The 23,483-nt window shown below is 43.7% G+C and overlaps 2 protein-coding genes across 2 annotated transcripts in view; both read left to right on the forward strand.

Moving 5' to 3' along the window:
• The window catches only part of LOC139745763 (uncharacterized), a 962,044-nt gene that overhangs the window by 254,203 nt on the left and 684,358 nt on the right, over positions 1-23,483 (forward strand).
• On the forward strand, positions 18,301-22,037 carry LOC139745696 (uncharacterized). Its single transcript, XM_071656134.1, has 3 exons — positions 18,301-18,419; positions 19,345-19,921; positions 20,010-22,037. The coding sequence occupies exons 1-3, from the start codon at positions 18,301-18,303 to the stop codon at positions 20,526-20,528; spliced, it is 1,215 nt and encodes a 404-aa protein (XP_071512235.1). The 3' UTR covers positions 20,529-22,037.

Here is a 23,483-nt window from a genome sequence, read left to right on the forward strand (position 1 = left end):
GAACGGCCCAACCCACCCCACATACACATGTATATATGTAGGTTGTAAGACAGGAGGGGAAGTGCTTTAGAAGCCAGTGGTGTGCCAGAGGGCATTATTTATTTATTCATTTATTTGTTTATTTTGGCACGCGTTAATCACACTGAAGGGTATATAGTGTGTGTGTGTGTGTGTGTGTGTGTGTGTGTGTTAATAATACGCACATTAACGCCATAAGACGCTATTCCACCACTCCCTGGCGTATATGTGGAATATTATACCGCAGTTGTGGACCATAACTCGTTTTATATAATGTTTATAGAACCATCTGTGTGAGGGGGGGGGGGGTGTTTATTATCTAATATGGATCACTGGAGTTCATTCATCATTTGGGAAGTGGTCAACCCGCCCTTGGCGTTCAACTAACTGGGGGGGGGGGGTTTGTTCCGATAGAACTCGTCTGTTAACAGGCGTCGTTCAACTGTTTGACCGTACGTGTTAAGGAACTCTGGTCCTATATGGCCTCAAGTTCATTAAAGAAAGGCCATTTCCCTGTCTGCCTACCCATCCCCCCCCCCCATCTCTCTCCTGAGGGGGGGGGGGTCTTAAAGACTGGCCATTTAAAGAAATAGTTTAAAAAAAGGAGAGAAAAGTTTCAACGTGTCTTGTTAAATGGTTTCAAGGTATATAGACACACCTTTCCTGTTTGGAAACTTTTATTAGAGTAATTTAGATAATTTAGATAATTATAAGTAAAATAATTTTGGCAGTTCATAAACCTTTTTTTTCGTACCGTCTCAGTGCTCAAGGATCGTGTGTACCGTCTCAGTGTTCAAGGGTCGTGTGTACCGTCTCAGTGGTCAAGGGTCGTGTGTACCGTCTCAGTGGTCAAGGGTCGTGTGTACTGTTTCAGTGCTCAAGGGTCGTGTGTACTGTCTCAGTGCTCAAGGGTCGTGTGTACCGTCTCAGTGGTCAAGGGTCGTGTGTACCGTCTCAGTGGTCAAGGGTCGTGTGTACCGTCTCAGTGGTCAAGGGTCGTGTGTACCGTCTCAGTGCTCAAGGGTCGTGTGTACCGTCTCAGTGGTCAAGGGTCGTGTGTACCGTCTCAGTGGTCAAGGGTCGTGTGTACTGCCTCAGTGCTCAAGGGTCGTGTGTACCGTCTCAGTGCTCAAGGGTCGTGTGTACCGTCTCAGTGGTCAAGGGTCGTGTGTACTGCCTCAGTGCTCAAGGGTCGTGTCACTACATTACTGCTCCTGGAGGTAGCGCGTCCATAGGCTGCTCTTAATAGCCCTTAGACTCTTTAATCATAGAAAATGGCCTTTGGGGGGTTATTATAGACATAGAAAATGGCCTTTGGGGGGTTATTATAGACATGAAATAAACATACAGTATCATGAACCAGCAGGAAGAAAACGAGATGTTGACCACATAACAAGTGGCTCAGTTGGGGTGTGTACACACACACACACACACACACGGAGCGCCCACATCAAGCGAACACAGGTTACACACACACACACACACACACACACACACACACACACGTATTCTATTTCCTTGTCCAACTTGCGTTTGAAAAAAGACAAAATTGCTTGGAATAAGTTCACAGGTGTTGCGCCAGGTCCTCGCGATCGGCCCCCCTTCCCACACACCACTGTGAGAAATGACCCCGCACCACACACACACACACACATTACGTTTTCTATCAGCATATGTAACCAACCCGCACTACCAGCTCGCGCTGCCATTGGGCGATAGGAGGTCTGGGGGGGTGGAATATTTCGATTGTTCGGCCGCTTGTTAAGGGCCTCGGTCCTCTCAACTACCACCAGGGGTCGTTAAGGGACCACAACCTCAAACCCCCCCCCCCCTCCCCCCCAATCAGCCAATGGGAAGTCCAGAATCTCCCTTCAGGTGTTTGAAAGATGACGTAAACACACACCTGCCTCTATATATGTGGCTCATGGCTGGTATAATTGGGTTATCGGGTTACATTTACGATTATCACACAAGGTCATTTTTGACGTGACCTTTGTACCGGAAAGACATTCCCCAAGTGAAAGGTTTTAACAGACTTTTGAAAGAGAAAAAAATTCTTTTTAAAGTTTTAACACTTTTTAAAGAGAAAAAAACCTTTTTTTCTTCTTTTTAAGGTTTTAACACTTTTTAAAGAGAAAAAAAACCTTTTTTCTTTTTTCTTCTTTTTAAGAAGGTTTTAACAGACTTTTTAAAGAGGAAAAAACCTTTTTATTTTGTTTTTAAGAAGGTTGTAAAGTTTATAGTTTTTTCTGTATAGATTTTTAAAGCATTTTTGTGTAAATTTGTGTTCGTAAAATGTAGATTTTAAGGAACTTGGATCATTATTTTTAGCCTTAGATATAAAGTCTTTTTCTCTTTTTAAATACTGTACTGTAATCTGATTTTAAGATGTAGTTTTAAAGTGTCAAATTATACAGCAGTTTAACTTTTAAATACAGTTTTATGGGCTTAATAAGTTGGTTTATGGTTTCAAAGGAAAAATTTCTTACGTAGACACAGTTTCAAAGCACAAGGCAGTTTTGATTCGTCTACAGTTTACAGAGAACGAGGTAGTTCAAACTACAGTTTGGAAGTAAAAGGCAGTTTTTAAGTGCCGTTTCGTAGTATAAGTAATGTATTACGGTTCCATTTTAGTGACAAAAAAATGTCACTAAATATCTTTTGGTGTTTTGTACATCCAAGGCCCAGTTCGAGTGTAGTGTTAAACGCCGTTACTTAAAAAGAATATAAGTAATGTCGACAGAGGGCTGTTCTTAAGTGGCGAGTTAAGTAGAAACAGCAGAGGCTGATAGTGGGGCCCCCCCACATGTGTGTCTGGACACCCCCCCCCCATTTACTCCTAAGTGTCACATTCCACTTATATCTCAAGTGGTGTCGATAAGTGTGTGTGTGTATATATATATATATATATATATATATATATATATATATATATATATATATATATATATATATATTATTTTCATTGTACTTAATCGCTGTCTCCCGCGTTAGCGAGGTAGCGCAAGGAAACAGACGAAAGAATAACCCTACCCACCCACATACACATGTACGTACATAAACACCCACACACGCACATACACACACCTATACATTTCAACGTATACATGCATATACACACACAGACATACCCATATATACACATGCACATATTCACAATTGCTGCCTTCATCCATTCCCGTCGCCACACTTGCAAACTCGACTATTCTCTGTGTGATTACTTGTACAAGCGCCCTTGTAGACAGCAAGCTCTCGTAGTTTTTATCAAGGGTTTAAAAAGGGGGATTCGATTGTATCAAAAAGTCCATCATACATTATTGATTACGGGGGGGGTGATGTATTCATACATGTATACCTCTGAGTAATGTTTAGTGTGTGTGTGTGTGTGTGTGTGTGTGTGTGTGTGTGTGTGTGTGTGTGTGTGTGTGTATGTGTGTGTGTGTGTGTGTGTATGTGTGTGTGTGTGTGTGTGTGTAGGGTATTGTATATATTTAATGTGAAAGATATTGAGTATATCATCATATTTAAATGGTTGTGCGGTAGATATACAAGAATACATGAATAGACCAGGATTGAGTGTTAAGTATGACATACTTTGATACATGATACGCTTTAATACATGACTCTAATACATGACACACTTAAATACATGTATGATACATGACACACTTAAATACATGACTCTAATACATTACACACTTAAATACATAACTAATACATGACACTTTGACATGACTCTAATACATGACACATTTAAATACATGACTCTAATACATTACACACTTAAATACATAACTAATACATGACACTTTGACATGACTCTAATACATGACACATTTAAATACATGACTCTAATACATGACAGGCTTAGATACATAACTAATACATGACACACTTAAATACATGACTCTCATACATGACACACTTAAATACATGACTGTAACACGTGACACACTTAAATACATGACTCTAATACATGACACAATTAAATACATAACTAATACATGACACACTTAAATACATAACTAATACATGACACACTTAAATACATAACTAATACATGACACACTTTAATACATAACTAATACATGACACACTTTAATACATAACTAATACATGACACACTTTAATACTTAACTAATACATGACACACTTTAATACATGACTCTAATACATGACACACTTAAATACATGATTCTAATACATTACACACTTAAATCTATGCTTGGTGTGACGTGTGTATTTAAGTATACTGAAGCACTGGGTCGAATTTTCACCTTCACCCTAGCGTCCCTGTGTGTGTGTCTTGTGTCTGTCTTTCTCTTTCTCGTCTCTCTTCTGGTTCTGGGCCTCGAACACACTCACTGACCACGGAGGTAAAGTCGACTCTCTCTCTTCCCCCTCGAAGGCAAAGGTGTTTAGAAAAAAAAAAAAAAAGGGAAAAAAATGTGATTAAGAGCGAGTGGTTTTTTTTAAGGGGGGGGGGGTGTTTTGTGGAGGGGGGGTGGGGGGGATGGTCATCTGAGGCATTGTTTACGAGACAACATTGTTTACGAGACAACATTGTTTACGAGACAACATTGTTGCTGCATGTGACAATTACCATCAATTTAGTCCATATTTTTTTCCCCCATTCTTTCGTTCACGAGTGAAAGAATTGAATATAGTTAGTATGTACCTTCTGAAAGAATTGAATGTAGTTAGTATGTATTTTCTGAAAGAAATGAATGTAGTTTGTATGTACCTTCTGAAAGAATTGAATGTAGTTAGTATGTACCTTCTGAAAGAAATGTAGTTTGTATGTACCTTCTGAAAGAAATGAATGTAGTTAGTATGTACCTTCTGAAAGAACTGAATGTAGTTAGTATGTACCTTCTGAAAGAATTGAATGTAGTTAGTATGTACCTTCTGAAGTAAAAATAAAACACAACAAAAGAGGATTAAGAATTTCTCTGGGTTTGTGGGTAAGGTCTGAGAGGATGGTTGGGTAGTTAAGATGACGAGCCACGCCCTTGTTCGAGTCCAGCGAGATGGTAATGTGACGAGGTTGTGACGAGTGACTGTATTGTGGAGGAGTGAGGAGTTGTGTGGTGTGTGGTGGATGTGGTGTGGTGGAGGTGGCTGATGTGGTGTGGCGGAGCTGGCTGGTGTGGTGTGTGGCGTGGCGTGGCGTGGCGTGGTGTGGCGGAGGTGTGGCCAGTGTGGCGTGGTGTGGTGTGGTGTTCTCTGCTCCAGCGTGTGTGTTCAGGGAGTTTCCAATGTGTTGGTCAGGTACGTGAGTGAGAGAGAGAAAGCCAGGGTGTGTATATAGCTGGCTCCGTGGTCCATATAGGGAGTGTATATCGTTGGCTCTCTGGGCCATATAGGGAGTGTATATCGTTGGCTCTCTGGGCCATATAGGGGGTGTATATAGCTGGCTCCCTAGGCCATATAGGGTGTGTATATAGCTGGCTCCGTGGTCCATATAGGGGGTGTATATAGCTGGCTCTCTGGGCCATATATGGAGTGTGTATATAGCTGGCTCCCTAGGCCATATAGGGTGTGTATATAGGTGGCTCCGTGGTCCATATAGGGTGTGTATATAGCTGGCTCCGTGGTCCATATAGGGGGTGTATATAGCTGGCTCTCTGGGCCATATATGGAGTGTGTATATAGCTGGCTCCCTAGGCCATATAGGGTGTGTATATAGGTGGCTCCGTGGTCCATACAGGGTGTGTATATAGCTGGCTCCGTGGTCCATATAGGGGGTGTATATAGCTGGCTCCGTGGTCCATATAGGGGGTGTATATAGCTAGCTCCGTGGTCCATATAGGGAGTGTATATAGCTGGCTCCGTGGTCCATATAGGGAGTGTATATAGCTGGCTCCGTGGTCCCTATAGGGGGTGTATATAGCTAGCTCCGTGGTCCATATAGGGTGTGTATATAGCTGGCTCCCTAGTCCATATAGGGTGTGTATATAGGTGGCTCCGTGGTCCATATAGGGTCCATATAGGTGGCTATAGTAAAACGCCTCTCGGTGTATATTTAACAAGCATCATATATCAAGGTTGTGGGGTCAAGATCTCTGACGTCATGGCTGGGTCATCATTGCTGGGTCATACACGGTTATACAAGTATTGACCATAGCATATAGCGAGGCTGTATTGATCTCTCATCACAGGTTCATAATTGTACGCAAAACCGGATTTCTAGTAGTGTCCGGATATGTTTTACCGGGTGTCCGGATACCGGTAGTTCGGTTATGTTTAACGGGTGTTCGGATACCGTTAGTCCGGTTATGTTTAACGGGTGTCCGGATACCGGTAGTTCGGATATGCTTAACGGGTGTTCGGATACCGGTAGTCCGGATATGTTTAACGGGTGTCCGGATACCAGTAGTCCGGATATGTTTACCTGGTGTTCGGATACCGGTAGTCCGGATATGTTGACCTGGTGTCCGGATACCGGTAGTCCGGATCTGTATACTGGATGTCCGGATACCATTAGTCCGGATCAGTTATAATTGTCTAGTGACTGGAATGTAATTTTACTAATTCGGTTAATGGCGACCATTTCTTCGGAAAAGAAACAAAAAAGGAAAAAATTCCCGAAATTTGTGATTCGCAAATTTTGCAAATGTTTCTGACATTTTAACCCGAAAGTTAAAAAGAAAAAATCAGTGATATTTTTTTTTTTTTTTCTGCCAGACCTAATTTGCATACGCTCGATTTTAGTAATTGCCTCTGGATTGCACCCATTTAGATTAGCCTAGCTTAGCATAGCTGGCAAATCATTGTAAGCTACGTCCCTTAGCTTGGAGAAGCTAAGTTTAGCTTGCAGATACGAATAAACTATTTCTTTTCTTCCAATATCAAATATAGCTTTTTTTTTAGCTTTATTCAGAGATCAGTGCAGTGTATATATATATATATATATATATATATATATATATATATATATATATATATATATATATGTTTACCAAATGGCGTCCTAGCTTCGTCTCTTCGATGTATATCAACTGATTGTTATATTTCTCTCTTGTGTCTCCCCTGATGATGTGATTATTACACGAAAGTGCACTTGGGAACTTTTCGTGTTTCATTTTCCCCGTGGACTCATAGGAATATATATATATATATATATATATATATATATATATATATATATATATATATATATATATATATATACATATATATAATATGTGTGTGTGTGTGTGTGTATTTATCCTTCTTATGCACTGTACTAACTTCTAACAGTTTGATCTGTTGGTATGTGTATTGACATAGATTTCCTATGTTCGTTGATGCCCCGCGTATAGAAAATGATAGAAATGAGATTTCCTTCTATAAGCTATTTTCTCTCGGCCAGTATTAGGGCCAGGCTGGCTATAGTAACTTCTATACCTATACCAAGCAACGTAAAAATGCTTGTGATGAATTTTTTTTTTTTATTAAAAATTACGTATTTTCTCCAGCCTCTCAAATTTCTAAGTAGGTTTAGAAAAAAAAATGTCTTAGAAAACTAGAAGACATTTTAGCAGTATTCGTAACACATTTCGTTTAGTATCGAAAAAAAAAACGTATACTTTAAATAGACAGACTTTGTAAGTTCAAAAAAAAGAAAGATTTTGAAAGATCACGTTAAGTACCTGAATAGAATTTAATTCTGGTGTGTTTGGGAAGTCCGACTGCAGACAATGGTGTACATTTCAGATGAACAGGGTCAACAAAAGATGCTGTAGTCGAGGTAGTGTGTTTATCTTGTATGATGCAACTTGTGGAGGGTAAGGGGGGGACGGGGCAGATGTACATTCCAATTTTCTTCGTCGGGTGGCTGGCCTGTTGTTTTTGGATAGAAGCTAGTGTGGAAGAGAGGGAGTGAGTGAGGGAGTTTGGTTGTATGAATGTTTCTTTTTTTTTTTATTTTCTGTTCCTCGTTACGTCTATTTTGTCATTGAGGATTTGATACACTACGCTCCGCCACAGACGGTCTGTGTCTCATAGTGGGTGTCAAGTGTTTTAACAGACGAGTAAGGAGAGTATTTTGCACAGCCAGTCTTGTTCTGTTCCCTCTTCGTGGCTACGAGGTCATTGTTTTATTAACAGACGGCTGTTGAACGACCCTGTACAGTCAGTCTCTTTCATACGTGCTTGGGCGAGTGTGGACACCACAGGAAGTATTAGAAATTTGAAACGAAAAAACCCCCTGAAATGCTTGGAAAGCTGGGGTAACCTGGGCTGAGTTTGGAATTTGGATGCATTGTTCTTTGAAGGACGTGTGTCAGAAAGAGGCAAGGACCCTGAACTCGTCCATTTCCACAGGGTTACACCATCGCCATGGGAAGATGTCTGTCACGTTTCACACAGGTGGAAGACAAACACCGCGTAAAAAAAGGCAATTCGTGTCAAGGGTCGTTAACTTTTAACCTCTTCGTGGTCGCTGGGGAGTCCAAATGACTTGGGCGGAAGGTCCAATGGGCTCCTGGAAGGTGTAAATTGCCGGTAATTGATCATCAAAAATGATTAAGGTTCACCTTCCCCTTCGAAATAGATCTTCGCCAGTTTGAAGTGTAAAATATCTTGTGCTTAAACCAAATGTGTTTTAAGGTCAGGGTTTAGGGAGTAGAAATTCTTCATGCCAACGATGAACAAGAGGGATTTTCCTGTTACGTACAAGTGATAGAAATTTGATGTGGAGTTTCTAAGGTAGTTTGTAATGTCAAGTGTTGTTGAATAAAGTTTTAAGAGGGCAATATAGAGTTAGGAGAGTGAAACTTAATGAAATGATATTTACTTATGAGAAAAATACATGAAGATATGTGGGTTCAAAATGGTGAAGTTGCTGTGTTTAAATATGAGACTCGAATATTATTTTATTATTATTATTATTATTATTATTATTATTATTATTATTATTATTATTGTTATTATTGTTACTATTATAATTGTTTCTTCTCATTATTATTATTATTATTATAAATGATTTAATGAATTAGATATATATAAAGGCTGATAAATATGGATGAAATGCATAGAATATAGATTACATGCATACAAAGAGAAGGTTAGGGGTTTGAACAGACAGATGAACTTATGCACTATGTAAAGTAGGAGGGGAGTGTGTGATTGTTGGCCAAGTCTTGCACATGCAAGGGCCTGGCCGGCTTTACACCGTAATTGGCAGTTAATTGATAACTATGATACATTGTTCATCATTGCTAACAAGGGGAATTGTCAAGCGATTTTTGGAGGTCGTAAGACGAAATCCTGTAACTTATCTATGCTTAGTCTTAAGATAGACTTGACGTAACTTCTGTAAGTTACTTCATAAGGTGTTCGCTGTTGCATGTGTGTGTTCGCTGTTGCGCGTGTGTTCGCTGTTGCATGTGTGTTCGCTGTTGCATGTGTGTTCGCTGTTGCATGTGTGTTCGCTGTTGCATGTGTGTTCGCTGTTGCGCGTGTGTTCGCTGTTGCATGTGTGTTCGCTGTTGCATGTGTGTTCGCTGTTGCATGTGTGTTCGCTGTTGCATGTGTGTTCGCTGTTGCATGTGTGTTCGCTGTTGCATGTGTGTGTTCGCTGTTGCGCGTGTGTTCGCTGTTGCGCGTGTGTTCGCTGTTGCATGTGTGTTCGCTGTTGCGTGTGTGTTCGCTGTTGCATGTGTGTTCGCTGTTGCATGTGTGTTCGTTGTTGCATGTGTGTTCGCTGTTGCATGTGTGTTCGCTGTTGCGTGTGTGTTCGCTGTTGCATGTGTGTTCGCTGTTGCGTGTGTGTTCGCTGTTGCATGTGTGTTCGCTGTTGCGTGTGTGTTCGCTGTTGCATGTGTGTTCGTTGTTGCATGTGTGTTCGCTGCTGTAGTTTTTCGCTGTGTTTCGTGTTTGATAAAATAGCTCTGTCTATCGTCTTTTTTATGTCTATCAAATCTATCTATCTCAAAAGGATCTGGCTCCTCCACCCTTTCAATCTGGCCAGACTTAACAAGTGTACATATTTAGGACAATATATATATATATATATATATATATATATATATATATATATATATATATATATATATATATATATCTATATATATATATATATATATATATAAAGCTTATCTTAATTTATACAATTAAACCTTCCCTTATATAGACTCTTATAACATTGATCGTGAAGTGGGTGTTTATAGGAAAGTTTGTTTACGCTCTATCCGTATATGTAAATGTTTGTAAACGAGTTTTGGTGCGGGCGATTTACAAGAGGAAGCATTTACATTGTCCGGGAATAGTTAGTTCGTTTATTGACTAGCTTTTGCGTGTTGATGAATGGGACTCATGAACGAGCCACTGTGATTAATTGACGAACGAGCATCTGTGATTAATTGACGAACGAGCATCTGTGATTAATTGACGAACGAGCCACTGTGATTAATTGACGAACGAGCATCTGTGATTAATTGACGAACGAGCATCTGTGATTAATTAGCGAAGGGAATAATGTGTCGTTCGAGAGAGTGATCAAACGACCTTGGGAGCTAATAGGTAGTTTGCTACTGACGGGAGAGGTGATTAGACCCCTTTTAGGGGTCATTTGTGTTCGGTGTATATATATATATATATATATATATATATATATATATATATATATATATATATATTGGCTTCCTCACATGTCAAAGATGAATTCAAATGAATCACATACAAAATAATTCATGTATGAAGTGCAGTGTAGTGATGTTATCTTGGTCTATTTATCACTGTATCCATCTGTCAGTCTATCTATCTCTGTCTATCTATCGAGTTAATTAACCAGGCATCGCAGAATGGAAGAAGAGGTGTGTTATTCAATTGTGAATCTTCCATACCATCTTTGATTATAATTCTATGTGCAGGAGAATAGTTTATATAAACATGCATGATTAGAGAGAGAGAGAGAGAGAGAGAGAGAGAGAGAGAGAGAGAGAGAGAGAGTTTCTTCGCCAGTGGGTCATTACACCCGCGTGACCTTTCAAGATGACCTTTCGTGATTAATACTTAATATTCAACTGTTATGTTCAGCATACAGTAACTCCCCCCCCCCAACTGCCCTCTATAGCATACAGTACCCCCACGCTGCCCCCTACAGCATACAGTACCCCCACGCTGCCCCCTAGAGCATACAGTACCCCCACGCTGCCCCCTACAGCATACAGTACCCCCACACTGCCCCCTACAGCATACAGTACCCCCGCGCTGCCCCTACAGCATACAGTACCCCCACACTGCCCCCCTACAGCATACAGTACCCCCACACTGCCCCCTACAGCATACAGTACCCCCACACTGCCCCCTACAGCATATACTACTTCTCCCCCACATCTCCCCCTCCCTCAGTCATCCCATTACCCACGTATCTCCACCAACTCTCCACCACTAGTCTGTATCGCCAGTACTACGCCACCACCAACACATGACCTCCAACACATGACCTCCAACACTAGGGAGGGAGGAAGGGGGGGGGCGAGAGAGGGAGGATAACCCCCCCTCCCCCAACAATAACAGTCAGGGGTGAGTATAGTGTTGGAGAACATACTCCAACCATGAGTCACTCAGACTGGCTGGTGAACGACCCCCACCCCCCCCCCTCACCACCACCCCCCCACTCCTCCACTCACCCCCCCTCACCCCCCACCACCCCGAACCCCCCCACCCACCCCTCCCTTCCCCCCTCCCCCCCCACCTGAAGCTGCATGGCGGGCACCCCACACCCCAGACTCTTGAGGGATCTCCCCCCCTCCCCCTCCTCCCCCCTACAATCTGTCTCTCTCTCTTCCCCCCCACTCACCCCCCCACCCCCCCGGGTCTCGATCAGCATCTGGAAATGGTCGTCTCGACCTCCTATATTATCACCGTCTCCTTTGGGGGGGAAGGGGGGCGGGGGGTTTTGTCGTGGGGGGAGGGGGAATTGTTCCCTCTGTCTCTTCCCGTCTCGTCCCCCATCTGTCTCCGTCTTTCCCCCTTCTGTCTCCATTGGCCCGTCTATCTTCAGCTCCTCATGACTGTCTAAAACTCTCACCCTGTCCATCTGTCTCGTACAACCGTCCCCCCCCTCCCCCCCAGTGTCCCCCCCCTCTCCATCTGTCTCACTTCACCCGTCTCTCCGTCCACCGTAATTAACAGCTGTCCATGTCCAGCTGGTTCGGCTGGGTAGTTAGCGAGAGACCCTTCGAATTGGTTGTTAGAAATTTTTTTTTAACATCGTTTGGCCATTAACATGTTAACATCGTCTGGCCATTAACATGTTAGTTTTTTTGCTGGTAAGGATCTTATCTGTAAGATCCAGTACTAATGTATATAGGGGGTCATATACATCAATTACAGGACGATGTATATATGTGCTGACATTCAGTACTGATGTATATAGAGGTTAGATCCTAACATCAGAACGATGTATATAGGTCATTAACATTCAATACTGATGTATATAGAGGTTAGATCCTAACATCAGAACGATGTATATAGGTCATTAACATTCTGCACTGATGTATATAGAGGTTAGATCCTAACATCAGAACGATGTATATAGGTCATTACATTCTGTACTGATGTATATAGGGGTTAGATCCTAACATCAGAACGATGTATATAGGTCATTAACATTCAATACTGATGTATATAGAGGTTAGATCCTAACATCAGAACGATGTATATAGGTCATTACATTCTGTACTGATGTATATAGAGGTTAGATCCTAACATCAGAACGATGTATATAGGTCATTAACATTCAATACTGATGTATATAGGGGTTAGATCATAACATCAGAACGATGTATATAGGTCATTAACATTCAATACTGATGTATATAGAGGTTAGATCCTAACATCAGAACGATGTATATAGGTCATTAACATTCAATACTGATGTCTACTGTTCGACAAGTTCAATTGAACTTGTGTATGGATCTTTTCCTTGTGTGTGTGTGTGTGTGTGTGCGTGTGTGTGTGTGCGTGTGTGTGTGTGTGTGTACTACACCATCTATATCACCCCCCTCCCCCCCTCCCCCCCCCTCTACTCCATTTCCCACCTCCCGCCTGGTCGCCCACTCCATTACCACCACCTTCCCGTGGCAGTTAGCCACACCTGTTTAATGGCCTCCCACCCCCCCTCGTTAACCAATGGTCCAGCTTAACGAGCCGGCCCATTACGGTCTAATTGCCCTAATGATAACCTGGGTTCGTGACCCATACGTCAGGAGGGTTTCTGTATGGTCGTTGACCTCTGATGACCCGTCTCGGGGTCATCATCATCTCGTAAGTGAGAGTTGTTGATCTTTGACCTCGATTGACCTGTCTCCAGCCGTCCGTTGTGACACGTAGACGATTCTCATTGGCCGTTGACCTACCGTGACCTCCTCTCTCTCTCTCTCTCTCTCTCTCTCTCTCTCTCTCTCTCTCTCCCCGGTGTATAGTGACCTTTGACCTGTCTGTGAGTGACCAATGAACTGGATTGAGAAGGGGGAACTACCGTTGTGTGATTCTAATCACTTGATCTATATATATATATATATATATATATATATATATATATATATATATATATATATATATATATATATATTCTTATGAGTCCACGGGGAAAATGAAACACGAAAAGTTCCCAAGTGCACTTTCGTGTAATAATCACATCATCAGGGGAGACACAAGAGAGAAATATAACAGTCAGTTGATATACATCGAAGAGACGAAGCTAGGACGCCCATATATATATATATATATATATATATATATATATATATATATATATATATTTTACCCTTGTGTGTGTGTATGTGTGTGTGTGCATTATACATATGTCATTACAACTACATATGATTATAGGTACCATCTTCACACCAGTATGTACATAGGAGGTAATTGGAAGGCTGGAGTGTATTATACAATACTATACAGTACCCTACTGTATAGGCATTACCGTAAATACATGTGTGTTTGATACATACATATTGAAGTGTTGGGACATTTATACATGTGTATGTAGAGTGTTAAAACAGGCGAACAGGTACACACACACGCACACACACACACACACACACACATACTACACACACACACACACACACACACACACACACACACACACACACACACACATACTACACAGACAGACAGACAGACACACAATATCCAATATGGCCGCCAGGGAGGTTGTCTGGCTGTAAGGATGACGTGGCTGAGCGGTGCAATTAAATCCCCACCTCAACCAACCAACGCCCTAGGGTTCGAACCCACATATTAGGAGGCATGTCCAGCGGGGCTGGTCACTTGGGGTGTGGCTGTGTGTGTGTGTGTGTGTGTGACTATGTATGTGTGACTATGCATGTGTGTGTGTGTGTGTGTGTGTGTGTGTGTGTGTGTGTGACTATGTATGTGTGTGTGTGTGTGTGTGTGTGTGTGTGTGTGTGTGTGTGTGTGTGTGACTATGTATGTGTGACTATGCATGTGTGTGTGTGTGTGTGTGTGTGTGTCTCATTGTCAGTCAAGGGTAATTATTTCTTTATATGTATTGATAACCATTATATAGAAAGGTTATACACTGTATGTAGCGAAGGTGTGTAACACACACACACACACACACACACACACACACACACACACACACACACAAAGGTTGTTTGGTCGTTGTTTGGTTTCGTCCCCCCCCCCCCCTCTAGTCGTGTATTTGATGGGGGGGAAGTAGGGTTTAGTAGGGGGATGATGTTGTGGGGGGGGGGAAGACGAAACACCCCCTCCCCCCCCACCCACCCAACCCTCCCAAAATGGCCCAAGGACGTGTTTTAATTGTGGGATTGTGTGTGTAGTTATCTATAGATAATGGTGAGGTGATTATCTATAGATAGTGGTTAGGTGATTATCTATAGATAATGGCGAGGTGATTAACTGTATCATAGTAGGAGTAGTTTATCCTTTGTTTGTTTGTTTTTTAAGTGGCTGGTCTGGTCTGTTTAGGGATTTTAGGTAATAGATTTTCTTTTTTTGTTCTCAGTGCATGAGAGGGTTTTGGGGGGAGAGATCGATAGATAAGATAACAAAGGATGTTTGTATCTATCTATCTGTCAGTCTGTCTGTCTGTCTCTATCTGTCCATTAATTGATCTATCTATCTATCCATCTCTGTCCATGTATCTACCTGTCTATCTGGGGGGTGGGGGGGGGGGGATGTTGGTGCAACATACATAGTTTCTTGAACATCACCAAAACACGTGCTCAACTTACACGTGTTGAAGTAACACGTGGTCATCCTCACTTGTAAAACTCTTACTTACTTATAGACATCCTCACTTACAAAACTCGTACTTATTTACTTTTGGATATCTTCTCATAAAGCTCTTTAATTTTCACTTATAAAACTGTCAGTCTGGATGTCCTCACTTATAAAACTTATGGATATCTTTATTGACAGCACGTCGACCCCGGTATACCACATCGTTTCAATTCACTCTATTTCTTGCCCTCCTTTCACCCTCCTGCATGTTCAGGCCCCGATCGCTCAAAATCTTTCCACCTCCAATTTGGTCTCCCACTTCTCCTCGTTCCCTCCACCTCCGACACATATATCCTCTTGGTCAATCTTTCCTCACTCATTCTCTCCATGTGACCAAACCATTTCAAAACACCCTCTTCTGCTCTCTCAGCCACACTTTTTATTTCCACACATCTCTCTTACCCTTACGTTACTTACTCGATCAAACCACCTCACACCACATATTGTCCTCAAACATCTCATTTCCAACACATCCACCCTCCTCCGCACAGCCCTATTTATAATAAGCCCACGCCTCGTATCCATATAACATTGTTGGAACCACTATTCCTTCAAACATACCCATTTTTGCTCTCCGAGATAATGTTCTCTCCTTCCACACATTCATCATCGCTTTCAGAACCTTCGCCCCCTCCCCCACCCTGTGATTCACTTCCGCTTCCGTGGTTCCATCCGCTGCCAAATCCACTCCCAGATATCTAAAACATTTCTTCCTCCAGTTTTTCTCCATTCAAACTTACCTCCCAATTGACTTGTCCCTCAACCCTACTGTACCTAATAACCTTGCTCTTATTCACATTTACTCTCAACTTTCTTCTTCCACACACTTTTCTAAACTCGGTCACCAGCTTCTGCAGTTTCTCACATGAATCAGGTAGCAGCGCTGTATCATCCACAATAGAATGCATACTCGCCCCTCTCCCCAAAACTCTTACATTCACCTCCCTAACAACCCCATCCATAAGCAAATTAAACAATCATGGAGATATCACACACCTCTGCCCGAAACCAACCTTCACTTAAAACCAATCACTTTCCTCTCTTCCTACACGTACACATGCCTTACATCCTCGATAAAAAAAACTTTTCACTGCTTCTAACAACTTGCCTCCCACACCAAATACTCTTAAGACCTTCCACAAAGCATCTCTATCAACCCTATCATATGCCTTCTCCAGATCTATAAATGCACACCACCCCGACCAAAACACCCAATATCTGCCACTTATCATCAAACATATTCAACACACCTTCAAAATACTCACTCCGTCTCCTTCTCACATCTTCACTACTTGTTATTACCTCCCCATTTGCCCCCTTCACTGAAGTTCCCATTTGTTCCCTCGTCTTACGCACTTTATTTACCTCTTCCAAAACATCTTTTTATTCTCCCTAAAGTTTAATGATACTCTCTCACCCCAACTCTCATTTGCCCTCTTTTTCACCCCTTGCACCTTCCTCTTGACCTCCTGCCTCTTTCTTTTATGCATCTCCCACTCATTTGCACTACTTCCTTGTAAGTATCGTCCAAATGCCTCTCTTTTCTCTATCACTAACATCTTAACTACTACATCCCACCACTCACTGCCCTATCTAATCGTTTACACATCCTCACTTATAAAACTCACTTTTAGACCTCCTAAGTCATAACACTCACTTTTTGACATCCTCACTTAAAACACTCACTTTTTGACATCCTCACTTAAAACACTCACTTTTTGACATCTTCACTTTCATAAAATCACTTTTTGACACCCTCACTTCTAAAAACTCACTTTTTGACATCTTCACTTTCAAAAAGTCACTTTTTGACACCCTCACTTCTAAAAACTCACTTTTTGACATCTTCACTTCTAAAAACTCACTTTTTGACATCTTCACTTCTAAAAACTCACTTTTCGACATCTTCACTTCTAAAAACTCACTTTTTGACATCTTCACTTTCAAAAACTCACTTTTCGACACCCTCACTTCTAAAAACTCGCTTTTCGACATCTTCACTTTCAAAAACTCACTTTTCGACATCTTCACTTTCAAAGTCACTTTTTGACATCTTCACTTCTAAAAACTCACTTTTTGACATCCTCACTTTCAAAAACTCACTTTTTGACATCTTCACTTCTAAAAACTCACTTTTCGACATCTTCACTTCTAAAAACTCACTTTTCGACATCTTCACTTTCAAAAACTCACTTTTCGACATCTTCACTAATGAAAACTCACTTTTGGATATCTTCACTTTTAAAGTCACTTTTTGACATCCTCACTTCTAAAAACTCACTTTTTGACATCTTCACTTCTAAAAACTCACTTTTCGACATCTTCACTTCTAAAAACTCACTTTTCGACATCTTCACTTCTAAAAACTCACTTTTCGACATCTTCACTTTCAAAAACTCACTTTTCGACATCTTCACTAATGAAAACTCACTTTTGGATATCTTCACTTTTAAAGTCACTTTTTGACATCCTCACTTCTAAAAACTCACTTTTTGACATCTTCACTTCTAAAAACTCACTTTTCGACATCTTCACTTCTAAAAACTCACTTTTCGACATCTTCACTTCTAAAAACACTTTTCGACACCTCCCCTTTCAAAAAACTCACTTTTCGACATCTTCACTTTCAAAAAACTCACTTTTCGACATCTTCACTTCTAAAAAACTCACTTTTCGACATCTTCACTTCTAAAAAAACTCACTTTTCGACATCTTCACTAATGAAAAACTCACTTTTCGACATCTTCACTTTCAAAAAACTCACTTTTCGACATCTTCACTATTGAAAAACTCACTTTTCGACATCTTCACTATTGAAAACTCCCTTTTGGATATCCTCTCTTAGAAAAAATGTCACTCACTCTCATTGGTCTTTGACTTTTCATTGACCTCGTTCACCCCGGGGTGTTGTCGTCTCCCCGGAAATAAACAAGTGAAGCATAATTTATTTATTCATTTGTCTCCGGTGCTGGTGGTGGTGTATGGCAGGGCCGTTCCTGGGCCTTCCGTAGGGAAATGCACCAGCTTCGTGCCCTCTCACCGACCATCTGCCACCCATGTCATTCGCCCGTCTCCTCCTCCCCAGCTCTTGGTCCTCGAGGAGTTGGTGGTCCTCCTCCAACTCGTCCTCCAGAGTGACTGGCGGTTGTCAGTGTATCAAAGGAGGGGGAAGGTCTTCAGCTGGTGGGGTCTTTCTCAGGGGTTTGGCCTTGGGGAGGTCTTCAGCTGAGGGGTCTTTCTCAGGGTTTGGCCTTGGGGAGGTCTTCAGCTGTGGGGTCTTTCTCAGGGGTTGGCCCTTGGGGAGGTCTTCAGCTGAGGGTCGTTCTCAGGGGTTGGCCTTGGGGAGGTCTTCAGCTGAGGGTCGTTCTCAGGGGTTGGCCTTGGGGAGGTCTTCAGCTGAGGGTCTTTCTGAGGGGTTGGCCTTGGGGAGGTCTTCAGCTGGTGGGGTCTTTCTCAGGGGTTGACCTTGGGGAGGTCTTCAGCTGAGGGGATCTTTCTCAGGGTTTGGCCTTGGGGAGGTCTTCAGCTGGGGGTCTTTCTCAGGGTTTGGCCTTGGGGAGGTCTTCAGCTGTGGGGTCTTTCTCAGGGTTTGGCCTTGGGGAGGTCTTCAGCTGAGGGGATCTTTCTCAGGGGTTGGCCTTGGGGAGGTCTTCAGCTGAGGGTCTTTCTCAGGGGTTGGCCTTGGGGAGGTCTTCAGCTGGGGTGTCTTTCTCAGGGTTTGGCCTTGGGGAGGTCTTCAGCTGTGGGGTCTTTCTCAGGGTTTGGCCTTGGGGAGGTCTTCAGCTGAGGGGATCTTTCTCAGGGGTTGGCCTTGGGGAGGTCTTCAGCTGAGGGTCTTTCTCAGGGTTTGGCCTTGGGGAGGTCTTCAGCTGAGGGGATCTTTCTCAGGGTTTGGCCTTTGGAGGTCTTCAGCTGGGGGGGGTCTTTCTCAGGGGTTGGCCTTGGGGAGGTCCTTAGCTGAGGGGTTTTTCTCAGGGTTTGGCCTTGGGGAGGTCTTCAGCTGAGGGTCTTTCTCAGGGTTTGGCCTTGGGGAGGTCTTCAGCTGTGGGTCTTTCTCAGGGTTTGGCCTTGGGGAGGTCCTCAGCTGAGGGTCTTTCTCAGGGTTTGGCCTTGGGGAGGTCTTCAGCTGGTGGGGTCTTTCTCAGGGTTTGGCCTTGGGGAGGTCTTCAGCTGGTGGGGTCTTTCTCAGGGTTTGGCCTTGGGGAGGTCTTCAGCTGAGGGGATCTTTCTCAGGGGTTGGCCTTGGGGAAGTCTTCAGCTGTGGGTCGTTCTCAGGGTTGGCCTTGGGGAGGTCTTCAGCTGGTGGGGTCTTTCTCAGGGGTTGGCCTTGGGGAGGTCTTCAGCTGTGGGGTCTTTCTCAGGGTTTGGCCTTGGGGAGGTCTTCAGCTGGTGGGGTCTTTCTCAGGGGTTGGCCTTGGGGAGGTCTTCAGCTGAGGGGTCTTTCTCAGGGTTGGCCTTGGGGAGGTCTTCAGCTGGTGGGGTCTTTCTCAGGGGTTGGCCTTTGGGAGGTCTTCAGCTGTGGGTCTTTCTCAGAGGTTGGCCTTGGGGAGGTCTTCAGCTGTGGGTCTTTCTCAGGGTTTGGCCTTGGGGAGGTCTTCAGCTGGGGGGATCTTTCTCAGGGGTTGGCCTTGGGGAGGTCTTCAGCTGTGGGGTGTCTTTCTCAGGGTTTGGCCTTGGGGAGGTCCTTAGCTGAGGGGTTTTTCTCAGGGTTTGGCCGTGGGGAGGTCTTCAGCTGTGGGTCTTTCTCAGAGGTTGGCCTTGGGGAGGTCTTCAGCTGGGGGGTCTTTCTCAGGGTTTGGCCTTGGGGAGGTCTTCAGCTGGTAGGGGTCGTTTTCAAGGCCTTGATATCTCTGGTCGCTCCTCCTCTTTCAGGAGAGAGAGAGAGATGTGGATGGAGGAGTAGTAGTGTGTGGTCGTCTTCCTTCCTTCCTTCCTTCCTTCCCCGTCGTGGTACGTCGTGGTCTGGACGCCCTTCTTCTCCTCCTGCGCAGGAGGTGAAGATCGGGTTCGCCACCATCGCTGCCCACGCCCACGCCTTCCGAGCCGTGGCAAGCAAGCCACGCCCGCGCCTTGCCGCCCTCCTTCTCTTGCACATCTCCCCCGAGGCTGGAGGGGCGCGTGTGGTAAGGACCGGAGGTAGGTGTTGGCGCGTGCAGAGATGGAGGGAAGATAGGTGGCGGACGACGAGCACACACACACACACACACACACACTCATCTCTTCCTCCTCCTGCAGGAGGTTAGGCTGTAACTGGGTGTCGCCACTTCGGTCGAGTGTAGTGGGGGTGTACGGGCATACAACGTCCTTTTGTGTGCTGGGTCTATGTGGCTCCAGCCAACACCACTCCGTATGCTTGGGTCTTTACGACCCTAACACCACTGCATTATGCTTGGGTCTTAAGACCCTAACACCACTGCATTATGCTTGGGTCTGTACGACCCTAACACCACTGCATTATGCTTGGGTCTCTAAGACCCTAACACCACTGCATTATGCTTGGGTCTGTAGGACCCTAACACCACTGCATTATGCTTGGGTCTCTAAGACCCTAACACCATTGCATTATGCTTGGGTCTATAAGACCCTAACACCACTGCATTATGCTTGGGTCTGTAAGACCCTAACACCACTGCATTATGCTTGGGTCTATACGACCCTAACACCACTGCATTATGCTTGGGTCTATACGACCCTAACACCACTGCATTATGCTTGGGTCTATACGACCCTAACACCACTGCATTATGCTTGGGTCTATACGACCCTTACACCACTGCATTATGCTTGGGTCTATACGACCCTAACACCACTGCATTATGCTTGGGTCTATACGACCCTAACACCACTGCATTATGCTAGGGTCTATACGACCCTAACACCACTGCATTATGCTTGGGTCCATAAGACCCTTCCCACACTACATAAACACCACTCCATATGTTTGGGGGTCTATAAGGCCTTCCCACACTACATATGCTGTTTCTGAATGGACCCCACTCCATTACACTTGATGCAAAAGGCCTGATCAACGTAGGTAGAAATTGCAGACTGACTTCAACAATATACTGTTAAGAAAAAGGCTTTTTCTACGTTGTATGAGAGACGATCCTCTATCAAAATGGCCACGAGCATTTAATGTGTCATAATAGCTTTGGACTGGAAGCATTCCGTGGTGTAAAAAAAAGAAAAAAAGGCTATAAAAAGAAAGGCTTTACATTGTAGTGTGGCGATGGTACATGGTGTTTGAAAAGTTGGTTTTGCAAAGGAAATTTGGATCACTTTAAATTTTCCTTTTTTTTAGATAACTTGAAATTTTCTAATATGGTCATAAAATGCTACCTACGTATTTAGTAATTAATGTATATAAATTTCAAACATTCGTAGTGTCATTATGGAAGAGTGAAGTGGATGATGTAGTGATGGGAGAATGTATATAATACAGCGTTAGTAATTTGAGCCCAATGATGCTCAATGGATTTCGTTTCTTTGCCAACGATGGTGTTGGGTGTGTGTGTGTGTGTGTGTGTGTTTAGGTGCGCGCGCAGACAGACAGGCTCCGTCTGTCAAAATGACGGTAAAAGATCCCTTAAATTATCGTAGGTTTTTGTTTTGAGTAGATGATCTACTCATGCATTAGGGTACGAGGTCGGAGGAATGGACAGAGTGGCCGATGTTGAACGATACAAAAGTGGCAGGGTTCGATTCCTCCATGAGAGGCGGGGCGTCGCTCGGAAGCGAACGTAGGGGGGGGGGGGGGGAAGAAGCCATTTAAGATTGATTAATGTCCTTTTTTTTATTTCTTTTTTTTTTTTTTTTTTGACCTTCTCCCGTTGCTCGAGCCGTTGTTTCGGTGGGCCCAATCAACGGGAGCGAGAGAGAGTTTATAGTTCGCGGCGTTATGTTACCCCCCCCCCTCTCCCCTCTCCCCCCCTCCCCCCCACGTGACCTAGATCAAATGGGAAACTACCGATTGGAGGAGAAGAAGGGAGGGTGGTTGTTAGGGTGATGATGAGGTGGAGGAGGTGGAGGTGGAGGAGGCCTCGTTACGATGCGGTCGTTAACTATGCCTTAAATTACCCTTCCCTCCCTCCCCCACCCAATCGGGGACGAGGTTTATTCGCTCGTACGTCACAGAGGGTAAGGTGTATTTAACCATCCCCTTCCCCGTTTTCCTTTTCCGACGCGTGTGTGTGTTTCTCCTCCTCCTCCACCATCGGCGAAGAAGACGAGCAGCGAGTAGTCGGTTCTGGGGTTGTCCATTTTAGGACCAATGTGTATCATTTCATCCCCCCCCTTCCCCCTTCCCCCCCCCCCCCGGCCGGTGCGTCTCAATGGTGTCTATTTTTTTCTCTTTTTTTTTTTGGGCGACTGCTCTCTCTCTCTCTCTCTCTCTCTGCGCGAGGCTACAAGACGCGTCGTCGTCGTACGACATTGTCGTAAAGAGGAGGCGTTCGCTTGCGTCTGCCCTAGTTGTTGCTGCTGGTCGTTGGAAGGTAGGTAGTTTGTAAAGTCATTACGACACGATCGTTAAGGGATGTGTGAGGAAAGCCACCAACCCACATGAGTTGTTTTTTTCTTCGTCGTTTTCCTGTTTGCTTTGGTGTTGTTTACACAACTGTTGATGATAATGTTTACGACTTCCTCCTCTGTTTATCATCACAAACAACTTCGAAGGAACCCAGTGTTGTTTTGTTGTTTACGTTTTGTTTGCACGTCCCTGCTCTGCACATGTGTTGGATAAATAGCCACAAAATACGTTTTCTGTGTCGATATTAGACTTTTGTTTACCTGATAGAAAACGGGAGTCAGGATGGTATCGCGTAATTACTCTAGAAAACGGGGGCCTGGATGGTGTCATGTAATAATTAACGCCACACGTGCTCAGTTCTGATTTACCTCTTTAAGGTTGAAATTTGTGGCCACGCCAATTATACCAATTTTTACGCCAATTTATCGGACCGACTTCACCATTTCGTTTTGAAGTATTGGACCCCAATTTCCTGTTGATATAGGTCGTAAACAACCCCTCATGATTCCGTCGCGTAACCAACCCTCCCTTCCCCCCTCCTCCTGTTGGTGCTGGTGCCCCCTACCGTTACTGTTGCTGCTTCTGTTGTTCCTATACCGTTACTGTGGCTGCTTCTGTTGTTCCTATACCGTTACTGTGGCTGCTTCTGTTGTTGCTGTTCCCCTACCGT

Source organism: Panulirus ornatus, chromosome 62 (assembly GCF_036320965.1).
Source record: "Panulirus ornatus isolate Po-2019 chromosome 62, ASM3632096v1, whole genome shotgun sequence".
In the NCBI taxonomy this organism is placed as follows: domain Eukaryota; kingdom Metazoa; phylum Arthropoda; class Malacostraca; order Decapoda; family Palinuridae; genus Panulirus; species Panulirus ornatus.

What these genes read in the sequence shown, in the direction of transcription:
- LOC139745696 (XM_071656134.1), top strand. Translation starts at nt 18,301, where the DNA reads ATGCACCAGCTTCGTGCCCTCTCACCGACCATCTGCCACCCATGTCAT. An exon ending in CCTCCAACTCGTCCTCCAGA is followed by an intron (nt 18,420 to 19,344) that starts GTGACTGGCGGT and finishes GGTCTTTCTCAG; the next exon opens with GGTTTGGCCTTGGGGAGGTC. An exon ending in CAGGGGTTGGCCTTGGGGAG is followed by an intron (nt 19,922 to 20,009) that starts GTCTTCAGCTGT and finishes GGCCGTGGGGAG; the next exon opens with GTCTTCAGCTGTGGGTCTTT.